The 21,242-nt window shown below is 33.0% G+C and overlaps 3 protein-coding genes and 1 pseudogene across 4 annotated transcripts; 2 read left to right on the top strand and 2 right to left on the bottom strand.

The window, feature by feature from the left end:
* The first annotated feature begins 1,087 nt into the window (after positions 1–1,087).
* On the top strand, positions 1,088–3,240 carry LOC148202824 (uncharacterized; annotated as a pseudogene). The gene is made up of 2 exons (XR_015785253.1): positions 1,088–1,398; positions 2,702–3,240. The product of XR_015785253.1 is annotated as an uncharacterized LOC148202824 (transcript).
* A 1,106-nt stretch (positions 3,241–4,346) lies between these two features.
* LOC148202823 (uncharacterized) lies at positions 4,347–6,737 on the top strand. Its single transcript, XM_088110878.1, has 2 exons — positions 4,347–4,693; positions 5,618–6,737. Exons 1-2 carry the CDS (start codon positions 4,401–4,403, stop codon positions 6,477–6,479), a joined length of 1,155 nt encoding a protein of 384 aa, XP_087967004.1. The 5' UTR covers positions 4,347–4,400; the 3' UTR covers positions 6,480–6,737.
* A 106-nt stretch (positions 6,738–6,843) lies between these two features.
* LOC124842589 (uncharacterized) lies at positions 6,844–8,652 on the bottom strand. Its single transcript, XM_047319106.2, has 2 exons — positions 8,265–8,652; positions 6,844–8,152 (listed from the first exon to the last, which is right to left on the bottom strand). Exons 1-2 carry the CDS (start codon positions 8,600–8,602, stop codon positions 7,306–7,308), a joined length of 1,185 nt encoding a protein of 394 aa, XP_047175062.2. The 5' UTR covers positions 8,603–8,652; the 3' UTR covers positions 6,844–7,305.
* Positions 8,653–16,976: 8,324 nt separating this feature from the next.
* LOC124842587 (uncharacterized) lies at positions 16,977–18,637 on the bottom strand. The gene is made up of 2 exons (XM_088108761.1): positions 18,227–18,637; positions 16,977–18,079 (listed from the first exon to the last, which is right to left on the bottom strand). Exons 1-2 carry the CDS (start codon positions 18,544–18,546, stop codon positions 17,206–17,208), a joined length of 1,194 nt encoding a protein of 397 aa, XP_087964887.1. The 5' UTR covers positions 18,547–18,637; the 3' UTR covers positions 16,977–17,205.
* Positions 18,638–21,242: the final 2,605 nt, after the last annotated feature.

Below are 21,242 nucleotides of genomic sequence, written 5' to 3'. Positions count from 1 at the left end.
AGTTTGAGATGCGGCAGAGTTTCAGTCAACTTTTTAAAAATCCAAAATATTCTCGTTAACTGTGCCAAGGTATACTTAGAATTAAAATATATTTTGGAGGTATTGGACGAAGGCCATAAGGTGCAGGGAGAATCACTCTCTATCCTTTTCCCTTATACACAGTCAAAGAGAACATTTTTCTCGAATTCAAGATCTGTCATTTTTATCGAATTCTATAGGAACATACCAGTGGTCATACTATATAGTTGACCCATTATTGAAAGCTCATCCACACGCTATCTAATTAATGAAGGCTGTTTCATCTGATATCTCCAAACATTTTACCTCCAACTTCAATTTTCAAAAATAGTCTTTAAAGATTATAATTCCTTTTATTGAATTTTAAAATCTAATAAAATATTTTTTCTTAATCAAATTTCAAAATTCAATAAAAGATTTTTAAGAACTTTATTAAATTTTAAAATTTGATAAAAAAAATAGAAAACCTTTCATTAAAAAAATTGGAAATTTGATAAAAAAATTTTTTTTATCGAATTTCACAATCTAATAAAGAAAATACATTTCATTAAATTTTAAAATTTTAAAATCGGAGAAAATGAAAAATTTCTGTATCGAATTTTAAAGGCATAAAAAAGTAGAGTATGACTTTTTGAATTAAATAGGCAGTTTTGAAATTTAAATTTTTTTTGAAAGTGTAGAATAAAATAATTGAAGTTGCATGATAAAAAAGTCATCAATGAATTGATACAACTATGATATTTTAATAATTTTTTTTAATAATTTTTTGTCAGTATTATTATTTTATTAGTTTGTAATTTGAAACGAATTAATCACACGCATGCATGATAATTATTTTTTTACATTACCGTGATAAGAAGACAATGTTTTTTATATTAGATGGATAAACACATATAATTAAATATTTATTTATCGTACACGCAAAACATTCTATGTGAATTTACCTTTCGTATAGAGACAATCCACAGGCTCTGAGTAAGTCAATGAGTTGATTTTGGTACACACTATATATATGAAACCGAACCAATCAACTATTGGTATCTATGAGTTGCTAAGCTGCTGAAAAAGATTGGAGAGTGAGAAGAAAATGTATGTGACAAGACCCCTTTCCATGTACAAAAGGAACCCTGGTGCTCTTTCAGAGCCTCCTGCAGGACCAAATTCAGGTTATCTTGTAATCTTTGATGAAGAAGCTCAGACATACTCATGTTTTGGTTTGTGCAAGGACCCTACTATCAGGGATCTTCCCTTTCCTCAGGACAAGGATTTAACCATCAACTATGGAAGTGATGATGAAGAAGCCTTGTTTGTTCCAGTCTTGAATCAACCACTGTCATCAAACCGCTACTATGTGATAAGAAAGACGGGGAAGCATCAAGGGTATGAATTATTATCACTTTTTTTATTTCAGTTAAAGTTCAAAGGACGCTTTTTAGAACACAAGCTTTTAACAACATAACTGGTTTCAGGATAAGTGTTTCCCAACCACTCTTTATGCGTAATGAAAAATGACCTCCATAAATTTTAGAATCCAATCCATAAACTTTTAAGCTTTAAACACTCCTTAGTATGGTTAAGAGACGGACTTCTAAGTCTAACTCAACTTCATAAAATTAATTTGTAAGATAAGGTTTGTATTCACTTATCTACTTTAAATTGGTTTTATTTCTAGTCGACGTGAGACTTCTAACATATCTCTTTACGCCGAGATATATAGATCTTGAGCGTGAGACTAAACATTAGTGATAAGTCTGATAATGACTCCATAGCGAGTGGAATAATATACCCAACAAACAACAAATATCGCAAGAATATTTGACTCTAATACCATATTAAGAACTAAACTTTAAACCTAACTCAACCCCACAAAATCGATTTTTGAATTTAAGGTTTACACCCACTTATATATAAATTGGTCTTGTCTCCGTAAATTTTAGAATCTAATCGATAAACTTTTAAGTATTAACACATTAGTATTACGTAGTCTGTCCTAGTTCAACTTATTGCGAGAAACTTAGACAAAGCAGCATGTTTTCACATTCTAGTAAGTGCCACACAAACAATACAGAAAAGCTAAAGTGTACGTCAGTTCAAGTATAAATAAATCTGAACATTTTGGGTAATATTCATCTCTTAAACTTGAAATTTGTAATTATCCTAACAGTTTTGTATTATTTAATAGTTCCACGTTATTTCAGAGTTTAAATAAAAGGTAATTTAAATATACTTTCTTTTTCGAATTCTTCAAAATGTTTTTCAAAGATAAAACAGGAGTTATGGGCACGGAAGTGATTAATGTTATCTCAATGAATTTGATTCCAAACAAAAATTGCATTCACACACTCTTGACGAGCATTAGAAAGTGGGTTCATATCAAGGTTCTCAGGCTCGTTCCTCACGGGGAAGGTTTGGTGCACCTCGACAATGCACTCACTGTGGCAGGACAAACCACACCATTGATACTTGCTTTCTAATACATGGATTACCACCTGATCTCAAATCCAAAAGAGTCCACAATGTTACAACAGATTCTTCTACAGTAGTTCCTTCTTATAATAATTCTCCGGCACAGTCACATTCACCCTACAAGCCGGTTTTGTGGGGTTGAGTTAGGCTTAAAAACCCACTTTCTAATAACGAGTGTGGTTTGAAACATGATTTTTAATTCTTGAATTGATTTCAGTGAAGCTAGCACAAGTTCAAAAGGAAGAGGACATGGGAACCTGTTTATGTTGCAGTTTTGTCGTCGATGTTAAACCAAGACCTTTGGATCCCTCTGATGTTTATCAGCAGGTTGAAATCATCAAAAAGAATTACGGTTTCCAGGCAAAGTCTGTTGCCTCAGACGGAATTCCTGCTGGTTTGTTGAGGAATAAAGGGTGGACAGCTACTGCTACGACTCTCAGCAATTACGGTTTCATATTCTGATCAATAGAAAACAAGATAGCACAAATAAGATTCTAGGTGGACTGACTGAATCAACTGAAAGAGATTGCAAAGAGATTCCTGACCAAACTCAACTAGCATAGCCTAGAGGGTTGCTTCTAGCAGGTAGTACATGTGGGATGTTGCCCCAACGCTGCAACATCAGTTCAAAAATTCCTTGTTGGAGTACATACCTACTTCAAGTTGTATGTACATCTCATCTACAGATCTAGTCAAGTGTAAGGAGTGGTGTGAAAAGACAAATGTCAAGTGCAAAGTTGAGGCTACTGTCATAGGAGGAAACATACAAATTCATTGAAGTTGTACCACAATTTGGAGGATATTTTTAACTACTCAATTTATTTACTTAAAATATGCCATGTAGAGGGTTAGGTTTAAGGTACATGAGAGAGAACTTTTTTAACTGAATGATATATGTACCATGAAGAGTATATCTAAGAAGAAAATTAATATTTCTTTTCTAAATGTTTAAATTGTTAGAGTTGTATTTGGCATTAAATATTGCTATACTTAACACTGTGGAGACTAAAAATATTAAAATTTGGGACAACTCATTCTATAGGTATAACTTATTTTGTTTTTACATTTTTCACATTCCATCATAAATTTGATCGAACATTATCGATTATATTTTTGTTTTTATTGAGTTTTGGAAATATTTCTTGTACAAAGAATATTGTGACTTTTATTTAAACTTTATAATATATTAATAAACATATAAAATAAAGCAAGAGAACAAAATATCGGTGAATTAATTTATCAAACATATTAATCCCTGATGGATTAATTAAACAAGATTACAAAATTTCTGACTAAAAGAAATTAGATTGAAGTCACTCATTTTTAAATTTTTCCAACATTTTACATATAGTTTGTCAAATTAATACTTTATGCGTTAAGTTGTTTTCGCATTCTTTTTCTTTTAATATATCAAACGCCAAAATGCTCCTTTCTGAAGACTTTTTAAATCATCTAAAAAAATACTTTAACCTTTTCTTATGATTTCTTGTGTTTTACAATTAGTTATTCATTAACAGTTTTATATTAGCTTCCGATACATTCAATATTTGGATATTTGTGCATGTAAAATATTCTACAAATGAACATGGTATATAGTTGACCCATTGTTGAAAATTCATCCACACGATTTGATCTAATCAATGAATTGATAATAGTCCATTCAAAGTTCAAACTATTTCTTACATTACCGTGATAAGAAGACAATGTTTTTTATATTATGGATAAGCACATATATTATTAAATATTTATTTGTCGTACTCGCAAACTATCCTATATGAATATACCTTTCGTATAGAGACTATCCACAGGCTCTTTGACTTGGTCAATGAATAGATTTGGTTATGAAACCAAACCAATCTACTATTGGTATCTATGAGTTGTTAAGCTGCTGAAAAATATTGGAGAGTGAGAAGAAAATGTATGTGACAAGACCCCTTTCCATGTACAAAAGGAACCCTGGTGCTCTTTCAGAGCCTCCTGCAGGACCAAATTCAGGTTATCTTGTAATCTTTGATGAAGAAGCTCAGACATACTCTTGTTTTGGTTTGTGCAAGGACCCTACTATCAGCGATCTTCCCTTTCCTCAGGACAAAAATTTAACCATCAACTATGGAAGTGATGATGAAGAAGCCTTGTTTGTTCCAGTCTTGAATCAACCACTGTCATCAAACCGCTACTATGTGATAAGAAAGAGGGGGAAGCATCAAGGGTATGAATTATTATTCCTTTCTTTATTTCAGTTAAAGTTCAAAGGATGCTTTTTATAACACAAAATTTTAACAACATAACTAGTTTCAGCGTAAGTGTTTCCCAACCACTCTTTCTGCTGAATGTTAGTATTATGTAGTCTGTCTAAAGAAGCATGTTTTTACATTCTAATAAATGTGAAGAAGGTGACTTTAATCTTAAGTCGATCCTATAAAATCAACCTTGTATATTTACTTATATATTATAAATTAGTTTTATATGAGATTTGTATTTACTTATATATTATAAATTGGTTTTATCTTTTGACGTGGAACTTTCAATAATAAATGTCACACAAACAGTATAGAAAAGCTAAAGTTTATATCAGGTCAAGTATAACTAAATCTCAACATTTTGGATAATATTCATCTCTTAAACTTGAAATTTGTAATTGTTCTAATAGTTTCACGTTATTTAAGAGTTACAAACCGGTTTTGTGAGATTGAATTAAACTTAAAAATTACTTTCTAACATGGTATCAGAGTCACAGTAAGAGTCTATCCTAGCGAGATCTATGTGAGCATTCTGTTTCATCCGTTGTCGGGACCATCCATTAATTCTACTCTCACGCTCGATATGTCTATATCTTGACATGAAGCGGGTGTGTTGGAAGTCCCACGTCGACTAGAGATAAAACCAAATTATATTATATAAGTGGGATGCAAACCAAACCTTACAAGCTAGTTTTATGGGTTGAGTTAGGTTTAAAAACCACTTTCTAACATCTTTTTCGAAGTTTTTAAAAAGATAAAACAGGAGTTATGGGCATGGAAGTAATTAATCATAATAATGTTATCTCATGAATTTGATTGGAAACGTTATTGCATTCACACACTCTTGAAGAGTGTGGTTTCAAACATCATTTTGATTCTTGAATTGATTTCAGTGAAGCTAGCACAAGTTCAAAGGAAGAGGACATGGGAACCTGTTTATGTTGCAGTTTTGTCAGCGATGTTAAATCAAGACCTTTGGATCCCTCTGATGTTTATCAGCAAGTTGAAATCATCAAAAAGAATTACGGTTTCCAGGCAAAGTCTGTTGCCTCAGACGGAATTCCTGCTGGTTTGTTGAGGAATAAAGGGTGGACAGCTTATGGTAGGACTCCCAGCAATTACCATTTACGTGAAGCTTTAGGCGCCAATGATTCCTTGCGTGCCAAGCTTCCTGGTGTTAACTTCCCACTATCCAATGATCGGTCTGAATCAGTGGTTGTTGGAAAGTGGTACTGCCCTTTTATGTTTGTGAAGGAAGGAATAAGACTGAAGGAGCAGATGAAGAAGTCAGTGTTCTATGAGTTGACACTCGAGCAAAGATGGGAAAAGATATTTTCGAAGGAAAACAATGAACACAGTGGTGAGAACCATGCTGTGTTTATAGATGTTGTTGTTCAAACAGAAGTTGCCAAGGTTGCAGGAAAGGAAGCTGTTTGGGATGAGGATGGTGTTGACAATGAGAAAGTGGTGTGGTTTAGGAGTTTTGGCGATGGAACCTCTGAAAGAAGTGTTGGACTGAGTTTGGAAATTGTTAATGGAATGAAATGGGAGCAAGAAAGAGTTGGGTGGATTGCAGGGAATGAAAAGCAAGTGAGAGTGGAAAGAGTGGAGAAGTTTGAAGGAACAGTTAACGAGTGGGTGAAATTTGGTTGCTACGTGCTGGTAGAAAGTTTTATATTAAGGGCAATGGATGGCAGATTGGTGTTATCTTACGAATTCAGACACAAACATCAAATTAAGTGCAAATGGGAGTGATTGTTTTCTTTTCTGCATTCTTGTGTTATTTAACGTTTGGTTAGTTATTGTTTTTCTTTTCTGCATATTTGAGTTGTAATGTTATTTAATGTTGACTAAGGGAAAGCAAATAAGATAGCCCATGAGAACAAAATCTTATATGCATCATGTTGGGTTTCATATATCCAGATCCAAGAGAAATGTGACCAAGCCAATATGGCTAAAGGATTTTCAGGGATTTAGGATTCTTTTTCAATAAACAGTGTTCTAACTGCGTCATCAATCTCTCTCCTGAAAACCTTTTAAATTGTTTTCTGTCCGGTCTAGTACTTGATATCATGGATTTTATAACTCACCTCCCATCCTCTTTTGGCCACACCATCGGTTTTCATGCATTCAAATCCTAGATTATATGTCAATTTGAATACCAAACAAGCAACTTCATAGGGGAGTTCAGAGATTGGAATGAAGATAAGTGGGAATGGAACATGATTGGGAGGAGATAATGGTTTGAATGGAAAAAACCATAAATACATGCACTAATGTTACAATTATCTATGATATATTTAAGGAAGGAAAATGAAGACACTTGGGTGTGGGATGGTGAATATGATGAGTCTTACACGATTAAAGATGCTATATGTCCTAACTGAAAAGGCCAAACTTGCTTTTAAAAGTAAAATTACACACAAAATATCTATATAACAACTACTGTTCTTGCGTTTACAAAGCATACATATAAGGCAAAGAAATAATATCTTCAAAGCATATGGGAAGGTGAACTATTTCCCCTTGTTCTAGCTCTGCATTCCAAAACAATCACATAGTAACTAGATTGTAATAACTCTCATTCCCATTTGCACATAATTTGATGTGGATGCCTGAAATCATAAGTCAGCACCAAACTTCCATCCATTCTCTTAAAAACAAAACTCTCTACCAGCATATAACAACCAAATTTCTCCCACTTGTTCATTCCTCTAAACTCCTCTACTCTCATCATTCTCTCTTGCCTTCCATTACTTGCTTTCCACCCAACTCTTTTCTGCTCCCATTTCATTCTCTCCACCACTTCCAAACTCAGTCCAACACTCATCTCTCTTCCAGTTTCATCAACACTCTTAAACCACAGCACCTTCTCAACCACCCCACTTTCATCCCAAACAGCATCCCTTCCTGCAACCTTCACAACTTCTGTCTGAATGACAACTTCAACAAGCACACTATCTTCACTGTTTGCAACTTCCTTTGAAAATATTTTTTCCCATCTTTGCTCTAGTGTGACCTCATAGAACAATGACCTTTCCATCTGCTCATTCAGTCTCATTCTTTCCTTCAAAAACATAAAAGGGCAGTACCACTTTCCAACTACCACCGATTCAGAACTACCATTAGACAATGGGAAGTTGAAATCTGGAAGCTTGGAGCGTAAAGAGTCATTCGAGCCTAAAGCTTCATCCAAATGGTAATTGCGGGGAGTGCTAGCCTTTACACGCCAACCTTTACTCCTCAAGAAGTCAGGAGGAATTCCATCTGGGGCAACAGACTTTGCATGAAAACCGTTATGCTTATTGGTTATTTCAACCTTCTGATAATCATCAGAGGGAACCAAAGGTCTTGGTTCAACATCTTTGACAAAGCGGAAACAGAAACAAGTAGCTTTTTCTCCTTCCTTTGAACTTGTGCTTGCTTCGCTGAAATAAATTCACGTCGAGAATAGATAAAAAATTGGATAAAAAATAGATATATAATATTGAAGTTATTGGAAGCTAGATACTTCGATTGGAAGAAAAATTTGATCCATACCCTTGATAATTCCCGTCCCTTCTTATGGCGTAGTAGCGGTTTGAAGACAGTGGCTGATTCAATACTGGGATGAACAAGACCTTTTCCCAGTATGCGATGGTTTGGTTGGGAGGGTTACTTTGTTGAGCTGCATGGCTGGTGTATGTGTCTGTGATGATTAAATTCTTGTCCTGAGGAAAAGGAAGATTCTTGATTTCTGGGTCTTCACATAATCCGAAACAACTGTAAGATGTTGGTTCATCCCATATTACAAGATAACCTGAATTTGGTCCCAATGGAGGATCTGAAAGAACCTCAGGGTTCCTCTTGTACATAGAAAATGGTCTTGTCACGTACATTTTTCTCTCTGATATTTCTGATGTATTTCCTTATAATTCAATCTTAGTTACAAACTCAATCTTTGCTTCTCATGAATATGCGCTAAATTTCTAGATTCTAAGTGTTATCAGAAAAAGTGAAGTGATAATGTTTATCTGTTGCAAGCTGGAGAGATATTCTGTTCGGTTTCTGCATTTGGATTTAGATTATACTGGAATAGGCGACATTCTAACCTTGTATGCTACAAAGATGACACATTGCAGACAGAAATTCTGAGCTGCCAAGTTATTTGCTACGAAACACGTAATCAAATATGAATGAATATCGAACACACCACCAACATTGGTATTCTGATATATATAGTTTATGTTTAAAATATAACATGCGAAAATAATATTATGTAATTCATCTTGTATATCAAATATTATGAATGAGTTTATTAGTGCATATTTTATAAAGTAGGTGCTCTTCTCATAAAATAAACAGATTTTTGCTTTTTGTGTATTTATCTAATTTGCTCAATTTAAAAGTAAGCAATTTTCCACTTTAAACAAATTCTACGTACTTATTAAATAAATGGTTATTTGATCAATACTTAAGTTAAAACAAATTGGTTTAATATCTTATTCAAACTTATTTATAAATTGATTATGTAATTAATAATAATAAATGTATATGTAATAGTAATACTTTTTTAAATTATTTTTAAATAATTAATATGCAGAAATAAAATATAAGCTTAAATTATTTTTCAAAGTTTTGTTATGTAGCAAAAGAAGCAAAATGAGACCATTAGAAAATAATCTTATAAAAGAGAAACAAAAAAGTTTATTAATTAAGACCGAAAGGATATTAACAAAATCAAAGGTATAGATCAATAATTATATGGACAAACTTCAAAAAACACTAAGTCTTTGGGTTTACGCTTAGGTTCTTTATAACCTCATAAGTGTAAAAAACAGTTAATAAAAATTAATAATTTATTAACAAAAAATGATAAAATATGTTTCGTCGTATTTTCTTTTTTAACATATTTTAAGATATATAAGTTGCTTTTTAATATAAACCACATTGACTACAAAAACAATTTAAGAGTATGAATATGAATATTATAGTGATGTATAGTATGTATTATTGACCAAGCGGTTATTGAATAAGGTCGATCTATCTATCTGCCATTGATCAATATGGTCGAATGGTTTGGGTTTACAACGCTAATAAGCTACTTCAAATGGTAATTGAACCAACACTTAAGTTGTTACTGGGCCAATAATTCAGTGAATGATAAAATAATCAAAGATATTGATAAGTTTGTTTATAATATTTGATTAAAGATATTGGTAAAGCTCATATTGATAAAACTGTTTATGAGTAACTAACCGAATCTCCAAGTAAGGTTGTTTTTTATTTTATCTATAAAACACTTATAAATACATTGATAGGGTCAAAAGCCAGGTACATTTCATTCACAATCTACTCACGCTCACCCTTCATAACACCCAAACATTCAGTAGTGATAACCATTCACTAAATACTCAACCAAGAGTCGAGGTTCTTCAAATCACACGCCTAACTTGAGCGTCAGAGTTCCTTTTGTAGGTACCTCCCCCCTGGAGCACGAAGGCAACCGATCGGCCAAGACTGACGTGACTGAACGACCTAGACGGAAGTCAACCAAGCAGTCAAACTGTGGAAGCCGAGCGGTCTAAGCGGAAGGAACAGGTGGAGCTCGTGATTCAAGCGTCAGAAAGGTTTGTGTCTCGGTCCCGAAAATATCTACCGAAACATTTTGGCGCCCACCGTGGGGTCGGGGGCATCCTTATAACCACAAGGAACTGGACAAGGATGTAGTCTCACCATCGACGTCAACAAGCTTCTACGACTTTACAGATAATTATTTTGATATAGATTCATTTTATTATTTTATATGATATCTTAATTCAATATTGTTAAGATTTATTAAGGGTCCAATAATGCACTCACCACTTACCCAAATATGGCATCAAGTGTTCAACCGTGTAAAAGCTCGGCCATTCGGCCTCACTAGTATTCAACTGTTCGGCTTCACAGTGCACATGACAGGACCATGCATACCACTCGGCCAAGAGGAGTGCAAGAACCAAGAGGTAAATCCCTTTCGTTGAAGAAAGACCGAGAGGTAAATCCCTCTTGTTGAAGTGAAGACCGAAGAGGTAAATCCCTCTCAGAAGTAAGCCATCACGGGTGTCAACAAAACCCAGGGAACGCTCTCCGAGAACCCCTAGTCCTAAACCGAGCGGTGAGGTTCTATACGGCCTCACTCTCGTCCTAAACCGAGCGGTGGGGAACGTTCTAAAGTGAACGCTCACTCTCGTCCAAAGTCGAACGGTAAAGTTCGTTCCCTAGGAAGAACTCCTTGGTCAAAGTCAAAGCAAAGAGCTAAAGTCCTCTCACTAGGAAGTTCTCTAGGAACTCCTAGTGCAAAGTCGAACGGTAAAGCCTCTTCCCTAGGAAGAACTCCTAGGTCAAAGTCAAAGCAAAGAGGTAAAGCCCTCTCGCTAGGAAGTTCTCCAGGAACTCCTAGTGCAAAGTCGAACGGTAAAGCCCGTTCCCTAGGAAGAACTTCTAAGTCAAAGTCAAAGCAAAGATGTAAAGCCCTCTCGCTAGGAAGTTCTCCATGAACTCTTAGTGCAAAGTCAAACGATAAAGCTCGCTCTCTAGGAAGAACTTCTACGTTAAAGCCGAATGGTCATTCACACCACAATCGCAGCCGAACGGTCGTGCTTACATGGTATAACCATCTAATTTCTTTTACTTCAAATTCGATTATTTTTCCTCCTTGATACAGGTACATCAAATACAGCCTCCCTCGAACTCATAAGTCCTATAGTTAACCACAGCTGAAGCCGAACGCTTAACTCGGACTAGGGGGTATGATGTATCGTATGTAATATTGACCGAGCGATTATTGAACAAGGCCGATCGGTCTATCCCATTGGTCAACCTGGTCGAATGGTTTGGGCCGTAATTGGGCCTACAACGCTAATAAGCTACTTCAAATGGTAATTGGGTCAACACTTAAGTTGTTACTGGGCCAATAATCCAGTGGATGATAAAATAATCAAAGATATTGATAAGTTTGTTCATAATATCTTATTAAAGATATTGGTAAAGCTGATATTGATAAAGTTGTTTATGAGTAACTAACCGGATCTCCAGGTAAGGTTGTTTTTATTTTATCTATGAAACATTTATAAATACATTGACAGGGCTAAAAGTCAGGTACGTTCCATTCACAATCTACCCACGCTCACCCTTCATAACACCCAAAAATTCAATAGTGATAATCATTCACTAAATACTCAACCAAGAGCCGAGGTTCTTCAAATCACATGCCTAACTTGAGCGTCGGAGTGCCTTTTGCAGATACCTCCCCCTGGAACGCGAAGACAACCGAACGGCCAAGACTGATGTAACCAAACGACCTAGACAGAAGTCAACCGAGCGGTCAAACTATGGAAGCCGAGCGGTCTAAGCGGAAGGAGTAGGTAGAGCTCGAGATTCAAGCGTAAAAAAGATTTGTGTCTTGGTCCCAAAAATATCTATCGAAACATATAGTTTGAGAACACCTTGGACTATGTTAACGTATGTATAGTGAAACTCAATGAAACTTTTTTCCACGTCGTAACAAATTATTTTAGAGAGAGAATGGAACTCTTTTCTTTTCTTCGAGATGTCAATATAAATTCTAAGTTTCAAGTATTTCTATGCAAGAAAAAGATAATGATAGGATTGTCAAAACCTCTATAAAACAAATTATGGAAAACCTGAATATCAATGTAGATAATTTCATAAGTTTACAATAATTAAGAGTTTTTCATTTTTTTTTACATTTTCTAAACTTATCTACTAATATTATATTTATTACTTTACACATTTAATATTTTTTGTGTGTTATAATATAAAAATAAGGTATTAATTTTAATATGACAATCAAATGTTGGATATCATTTTAACAAAATAATAAATACGATATAAATTATATATTGTACTATTAAAGTTTAAATATACTTTGTAACACCTCAAATTAGCGTTACGATTTATGCTCCAGTGTATATATGTATATATATAATTTTATTTTTGACAAATTTCAACACCAACAAAATGTTAAGTTCTTTATTACAACATAAGTCTTCTGAAAATAAAATTTCATACAGCTCAGAAAATTCTGAAATTTAAAATTCCACAGAAATTCAAACGTATAATTATTTAAAAATTTCCCATGTATCTTTTCCCCGCAGATCTCTCATCTTCTAAGCAAGTCCAGAACTATCTGCTAATTCATCTGAAATAGTTTCTGCTCCCGTATAATATCACATATTATACGATCATTGTATTCACATACACAAACACAAACAGTAAGGTGAGCTAACCGAATCAAGAAATATACATCATCCGCAATCTTACTAATATCACAAGTGTGACAATCAGTCCAATTTGTGCATCTCAAACATACTCAAGAACACTATTACATTAATACTATATAATATTTCTCAAGTCAAAATCATTAGTCCATTTACTAGAGTCAATACAACATATTATTAACATGCCTACTTACCAAAGCAAAGCAGTCAACAATCCTTCTGTCTACTTACCAAAGTAGCATAACCATGTGATACTGACTACTTACCAAAGTAATCTAACAAGGTGATTTTTTTTATCTACTTACCAAAGTAGTACAACAAGGTGATATTGTCTAACAAGGTAATATTGTCTACTTACCAAAGTAGCACAAACAAGTGATACTATCTACTCACCAAAGTAGCATAGCATGGGACATTCCGCCTACTTACCAAAGTAGTACGGTTTATGTCAAACTGACCTCTCATCCTCCCACCTACTTACAAAAGTAGTGTCCGGCTTCGAACCTCTCTCCTCCCGACTTACCAAAGTCGTAGAAGATAAATAAAATTCGGATTTACAATTATGGCAAGAATACCTATACAACCCATCCAAATTTACCATTAAATGATTTACAATCCATGATTTAACTCAAATAATGATTACAAACTCAATAATATTTAATATAATTTAATTTCTAATATAGAATATAGAATATATCATATTACTCATCTTCCAATCCTCAAAATACAACTACACATACAATTTAAGAATATAATACTCAAGATTTTACCCAATACAAATAAATTTACTATTTCGTGGAAAGACTACTCTTTATACATATCATTACTTAAAGATCTGAACCAATCAAACTAATTAACAACATGTTTAGATCATATGGTAAAATCTTCAGTCCGATCAAACGGTTAATAAGGCAAAATCTTAATTTTTGTATAGATGATCCAAAAACAGAAATTAAGCAATATTGAGATCCCTGAGAAGATACAAAACTAATATCTCTAAATTTGTACGTACGATTTTAAATTTGAACGGTCAAAGTAATTCACTATGTGTTAGGAATTACATATTAAAATTTCAGATTAATCTAATGGTTAACTAAGTAGATATTGAGGTTTTAACGAGGTAACATAAGGACAAAAACTTAAGTGGTTTTCGATTATACTCAAAATGCGGAATGAATTCCTATAAGCACAGACATCTAATTACAAATCTGAATGGTCAAGATGACTTAATATGTTTCATGAACTACATACTAAAGTTTGGGCTCAATCTAACGGTAAATGAAATATATTTGAAGTTTTTACCATGATAACTTAAGAACAGAAATACAATGTTCATCAGATTTTTCACAATTTCGAAATTAATTTCTCAAAACATAGACTTCCAATTACAAATCCGATCGGTCAAAGTGTAGTAATATATCTTAGGAAGCATATATCACATTTTCAGGTTGATCTAACAGTCAAATAGGTCAAAATATATATTTTACCAAGAGGACTCAGTAACAGAATTATAGGGGTAATTAATTTACTCAAACATGCAGGATTTATTTCTCCAAGTATAGACTTCTAATTAATGATCCGAACAGTCAAAGTGAATAAATAGGTCTTAGGATTCATATATTAAAATGTTAGCTAAATCCAACGGTAAAAAAATTAAAAGGAAGGTTTTACCACAGTAACTCGAAAATAATAAAATTGTAATCATGAAAACTAAATTTACACAAGTGAATAGATAACTACCATTACCAAAATTTTAACATGTTCATAACTCATATTCATGATCATAACATGTATAAATATCATATATAAGAAAGTATTAGTTCCCTTAGCTCAAGTTTAGTAACTCCAAACGTCTAGATCTAGACTAAGTTTATCCAACTTCTCTACTTTGTGCACCCTTTTCTTCCTTTCTCAAACCAACCTCACTTCTCTCCCAAGTTTTAATTTGTTTTCTTAAGTTTTATTAAGGCAAAGAATCAATGTATTTTTATCCTTGAAAACCAGCAACCTTAGTGTTGGATGGTTCCTACCACAAAGAGACCATTCTCCCTTAATCTATGCTTAATGTTTCCCACAATATCACTTCAACTTTTGTAGGTTTGTCCTATTTTGTTTCATTGGGCAGAAGTTTGGAGTGGAGTCAAAATTTCAAAGTTTCTAGGTGGAAAAAAATGAACTATAGGTAAAAGAAGATAAGGTCTCATTATGGAAGAGAGAAAAGTAAGATGTTACATTTTCATTAGCCAAAATAATAAGTATTTCTACTATAGACAACTCATATACTAGATGTATATTCTAACTTAATAAAATATTGATATATATATATATATATATATATATATATATATATACCCTAGTTATACAATAGACTAAAATAAAATATTAAAATCATATACTCGATAGTTTAATATCATATTAGTATCATATAACAATAAATTTTTTATTAATTATGGAACAAAATGAAATAAAACATCTTATCACAATTAATTTGGGTCTAACAACTTTCATTATACATTTTTCACACCATAAATAATTATTCAAAACCACAACATATATAAATTACTTTTATTTTTTTCTATGGATCTTACATACTTTCACTATTATATTAAAAGTAATGCTATCTTAATTATATATATATTATCATTAGAGATAAATGGATTTATATTAAAATTTAAATGCAACCTTTATTTTATAATTTATATAAAAAATAATTAGACATTAATGAATATAAGATTAACTTTTCATTCTCTAGTATAAATTTTATAAGGGTAAAATTGGAATATAGGGGTGTAGGAAGAGAAAATGGGGATGCAGGAAGAGCTGCCTTGTATTCCGTTTTTCAAGTTTTTGACTATACATATGGTTGAGGGGTGTTGTTCCCTCCACCACCACACTATACTTCCTCCACCTCCCCATATTATTTTAAGTACAATTATATCCTTAAGTTAAAAAGATTTTTACTTTTACCCTATTTTAAATAATTTGAAACCCTAATTTTACTTTCCCAGCAGCCACCCACGAAACTCTCTTCCCCTTTCTCCATTTTTGTTTCACCTCCCCACCTCCCGCACTTTCATTCCTTTTTCTTCCCAGTTTTTTTTTTGGTTTGAAAGCTTCCATTGTCGCCGTAGTGTGAAGGAGCGTCGCCGCCGTGGTGTGGAGGAACATCAAGGAGCGTCCAGAGCATCAACCAACGTGAGGAAGTATACATCAACGGAGGTGAGATCCTTCAACGGATGTCCCCAAATAAAACAAACTCTAAAATAAAAAACGTAACCTTTAAATGGAGGTGACGGATGTCAACATCCGTTTAAGGTAAAACGGATGTCGACATCTGTTTTTTCTTAAACAGATGTTGACATCCGTTTTTTCTTAAACGGATGTTGACATCCTTTGAAGGATGTTGACATCCGTTGAAGGATGTTGACATCCGTTGAAGGATGTTGACATCCGTTGAAGGATGTTGACATCCGTTGAAGGATGTTGACATCCGTTGAAGGATGTTGACATCCGTTGAAGGATGTTGACATCCGTTGAAGGATGTTGACATCCGTTGAAGGATGTCACCTCCGTTTATGTTTTTTATTTTAGAGTTTTATTTCAAGGTTTATTTGAATACGAGGAAGCACGACACGCACTGCACTGCACCACTCCACGTATTGCACCACGAGAGCGACACTACACTAGAGGGAGACTGCTTGATAATTCTTTCCACCACCACCAACCTTTGCAACTTGTAGTATCTCACAACGACGAAAGAAAGAGAGGAAGAAATATAATGTTCAAATGAAAAAAAAAAGTATTTTACTCATGTACGGGACTAGAATAGGTTATTAGTGAAATAGGTTGTGAATGGGTAAAATTAAAAAATAATAACCTTAAAAATAAAATTTTACTTAGGGACAAAATAGTAAAGGAGAGATGGAGGGAGAAAGGTGTGGTGGTGGAGGGAGCAACACCCATGGTTGAAGCTCATGGTCCAATATAGATATATCTCTAGGAAGCACATGATTCAATAGATGATCGAGTATATGGAGAAAATATTATGGTTTATCCTTACAATCTGTAAGCAATATCGAAATGATTACAATGAAACTAAAGAATGAACAAACTTAGTGAACAAAATCTCACAAAAATTGACAGCATTCAAGAGCAGTCATTCTACTCAGATACGGGTGAGTTTGGCATGCTGTTTGAAATGAAACCAATAACAGAAGTTTTCATTCCCATTTACTCCTAAGTTCATCATGGTGTTTGAAAGAATAGGTGAGTAATGTGGTTCCATCCAATGCTTTTAGTACAAAAGTCTCCACCAACACATAACAACCAAATTCCTTCCACTTTTTAGTCCCCTTAAATTCTTCCACTTTCTTCACTCTAATTTCCTTCTCTTTTCCTCCATTCCACCCTGCTCTTTCCTGCTCCCACTTCATTCTCTCAACCACTGCACTGTTCAATCCCACACTTCTCTTTTCTCCCACATTGTTCAAACTATGGAACCACCTAAAACCTTCTGCAATATCCATTTCATCGATCACAGCTTCCCAGCCACCAATTACAACCACTTCCTTTTGAACCACAGCATTCACAACTACAGTCTTTTCCACTTCATTCTGGTTCTTGCATGAAAATATTTTCTCCCATTTCTGCTCCAGTGTCATTTCATAAAACATTGACTTTCTCATTTCTTCCTTCAATGTTCTGTGAGTTCCTTCCTTGATAAACATGAAGGGGCAGTACCATTTTCCCACAGCAACGCTGTCTGAACTCTTTTTTCCTAAGGAGAATTTGAATTCTGGCTTGCTGGCACGGAGGGCCTCATTCACCCCTAATGCTTCGCTTATACTTGAATCACTTGAAGCACTTGAAGCACTCACTTTCCACCTTCTGCTCAAAAATCTTGGAGGGTATCCATCTGGGGCAACAGATTTAGCTGAAAAACCACTCCTGAAAGTAACTTTACTTCTCCTAGGATATATCTCAAACTCCTGGTATGTGTCATTCACATCTATTTGATGCAGAGGTACATCAGTTACAGCATTGTAGAAACAGAATGTGTCCAAATCCTCATCCTTTGAGTTAATATAGGCTTCCCTGCACAACCAATTGCAAATTATTACATCAGTATAATCCTTAACATAAGACATATCAAGAAGATCAATCCTCAAATTTGCATTAGAATGGAATCACCCTCATCAAGGAAAATCTAACTTGCTTATTGAAATGAAAGCTTAGGCTTACCCTCTTTTCTTCCCATTTAGATTTATGACATAGTATTTGTTGGAAGACAGAGGCTGGTTGGGAACTGGGATGAAGGCGACATGGTGGTAATGAGTGGTTCTATTGAGTGAAATACCTGATCTATAGAACAACTCAAGGTTTAAATTTTGAGGGAAAGGCAACTCCTTCAGCTCATGAAATTCTCCTAACCCAAAACAAGAGGTTGGCTCCATCTCTTCATCTTGGATCACCAAAATCCCAGAATTGGGACCTTCTGGTGGAGGCAATGACAGAGCATCTGAAGACTTCTTAAACAGAGATAAAGGCCTAGTCACATACATTCTCTTCTCTATCTCTAATCTTGCTTCTCTTCTCAATTATTCTCTGTTTCTTTCTTCCTTCCAAGAACAGCTTGTTCAATGTAGAAATTAAAGGATGTACAGATCTACTTATTTATATGTATGAGACGAAGTTTCATTTTGATATGGTCAATGAACAAATTTAGTAAACGTGTTCCATTGACCAAGTTGCTGAAGAAAAATAATTTTTTTTTTCTTTTGGCAAATATGGGATTTTGAAGATGTGGGACCCACTGGACAATAAATTATCCTGCTGGGTAGGGGCGTGAAAGGGTCCATTTTGGTCAGTCTTGTTGGCTTTGGCTGTTCGGAAGTTTCTGCCTAAAAGGATGCAAAGGGAGGATTTGGGGATTGGTGTAGACTGCTGAGATGTCAAGTTTGAAGAGATTGGACCATGTTTTCAAAAAATAAAAATAAAAAGATAAGTGATTTAATTTAATGATTCTTTTTCTCAGATAATTTCATTTAATTTTACCAACAAATATTGTGTATTCTATCACACTGGATTATTGATAAAAAGGCATGCATGATAGAAATAACTAATGTAATATATTATATTAATAACATGGTTAAAGATAATAAATTTAACTGAAAATGTTCCATTAATTTACTTTTAAAAAGCAAAATAAAAATATTCAAAATGGTAGAATAAAATTTTTAAATAATTATATCCTAAGATTAGAAAAGCTGTTAAAAAAATTGCCAATGTTAGGTATGTTTTGTTTTGGTCAATTCATGCTGTCTTTCAATACCTAGTCAACTTTTTTAATAATTAATAAACCAGGATCTTCTGTGTTCTGTTTAGAACTATGGTTGATAGAATATGTAAAGACAAGGACTTTGGTTTGGTTTAGCAAATACCACTTGAAATTCTCTTGCTTATGAAACCCGTGACTTTTATTTTTTCAATACATTAGAAAAATAAAAATTAAATTCAATAATGAATACCTCATCATGTTATTTACTTAAATAACTCAAATTATTTCACGTTCAAAATCCAGTTGAGAAAGAATCTAAGAAGTTTCATTTTTTCTAACTCTTTGGAGAATCGATTATGGGTAACCAATTTTTTAATCGGTATCCTTTTAAAGTGATCAATGGGTAATTTTTATCAATTAAAATTTACCTTTAGAATTTTTATGGTAAAGTTAGAACAGATTTTAAAAATTGAAATAATTTTAGAATATGTGTGAAGATGGGTTACTTTTAATAAGCTGAAAATTTAAAACATGTCTAAAAATAAATAAATAACAGTGTAACAAAATTGGGGATGTTGATAAAAAATGAAAATAGGGAATTATGCGTGTTTTAAAAATGATATTGTATTATAATTGAATATATATAATTTGGAAAGTTTTAATAAATAAATAATTATAATAAAGGTCAGAAGTTTTCAATTATGGTAGTCCATAATTAGATTATAATATAATGAGATTTAATTAATTCCGAGAATTTGAAAAATGTATAAGTTATTATTAAAATTGAGATGATTATTTAATTTGTAATGCTATTGATGATAAAAATGAATTTGATAATGGTTAAAATTTATAATGACTATTTTATAAATAATTTAATTAATTGTTAAATTTTATAATAGTTGTCATTATATATTGCTAAATTTTATAATATGAGTATATGTTGGTAAATTTGAATAGTGAATTGTTATACTTTTTTCTAATAAAATAGAAATGTGTATATTTTAAAAGTTAATGTTTATAATTATAGTAATTTTATAATAGTTAATTGATTATATGATTTTAAGTGATAATAGTCGTCTGTGGAAAGAAAACCCTAAATGCAACGAAAACAATCAAAGACTAAATTATTTTTGAGCATGGACAATTTTTAATTTTTCGTAATACTTCAAGACAAAAAACATATTTATTCTTTAATTTTTTTTAATAAATTATTAAGAATATGTTTTTAATAAATCCTACAAAAATTTAAAATATGGCTAGTGGTAATTAGTTTTAATTGATCTATTTTTAATTTGTCTAGAAACACACTGAGCTTTAAAATGTTTTGAATTGCAAGAAATCGTACAAAAATACTTGTTTTAAAATGTGTACATATTACTAAGTTCATATCACATAAATCTGAACTACATAAAATATCTATATATTAATTATGCTATGTGAATTGAAGATTTAAAAGGACATTAGTATTTACCTCTCATGATGAATAATTTCTAACAATGCCATAACTATAAAACAACTGGCTATTAAGTAAACGTTTTAAAATATATTAATATTAATGTATTTTGAAAATTGAAGAGAAACATAATATAAAAAATCAAGTAAATAATTCAAATAGTTGTTTGTGTTTATACAAAAGATTAGTAAAGTTGCAACAAGGAGTCAAAAGAGAATCCCCACATCTGAGTTTCCTGGCCCTTTCTTTCAATAATGCAGATCAGTTACCTTTAAAGATGAGTTGTTGCCACAGTAATGGGTCTCACTGTGAAGGGTTGGTTAAATAAATGCATTGGAGATATACATCATATGGATATGTGATAGCAACAGCTCAAGTGTCAAATTTGGCAACCACTTAGGTTGTAGAGAGTGCTATCATATATCTATTAGGTTACCCTACTGCATACTTTTCTCCATTGAAAATTTTGTGAGCAGGATTGGTTTTTAGCTCTTTCTTTTACAATTAAGGACTATTAGTAATGTTGC

Source organism: Vigna umbellata, chromosome 3 (assembly GCF_029865625.1).
Source record: "Vigna umbellata cultivar VRB3 chromosome 3, Vumbellata_1.0, whole genome shotgun sequence".
Lineage (NCBI taxonomy): Eukaryota > Viridiplantae > Streptophyta > Magnoliopsida > Fabales > Fabaceae > Vigna > Vigna umbellata.
Note: the sequence above shows the minus strand (reverse complement) of the source record. Positions and strands in the feature narration are given on the sequence as shown.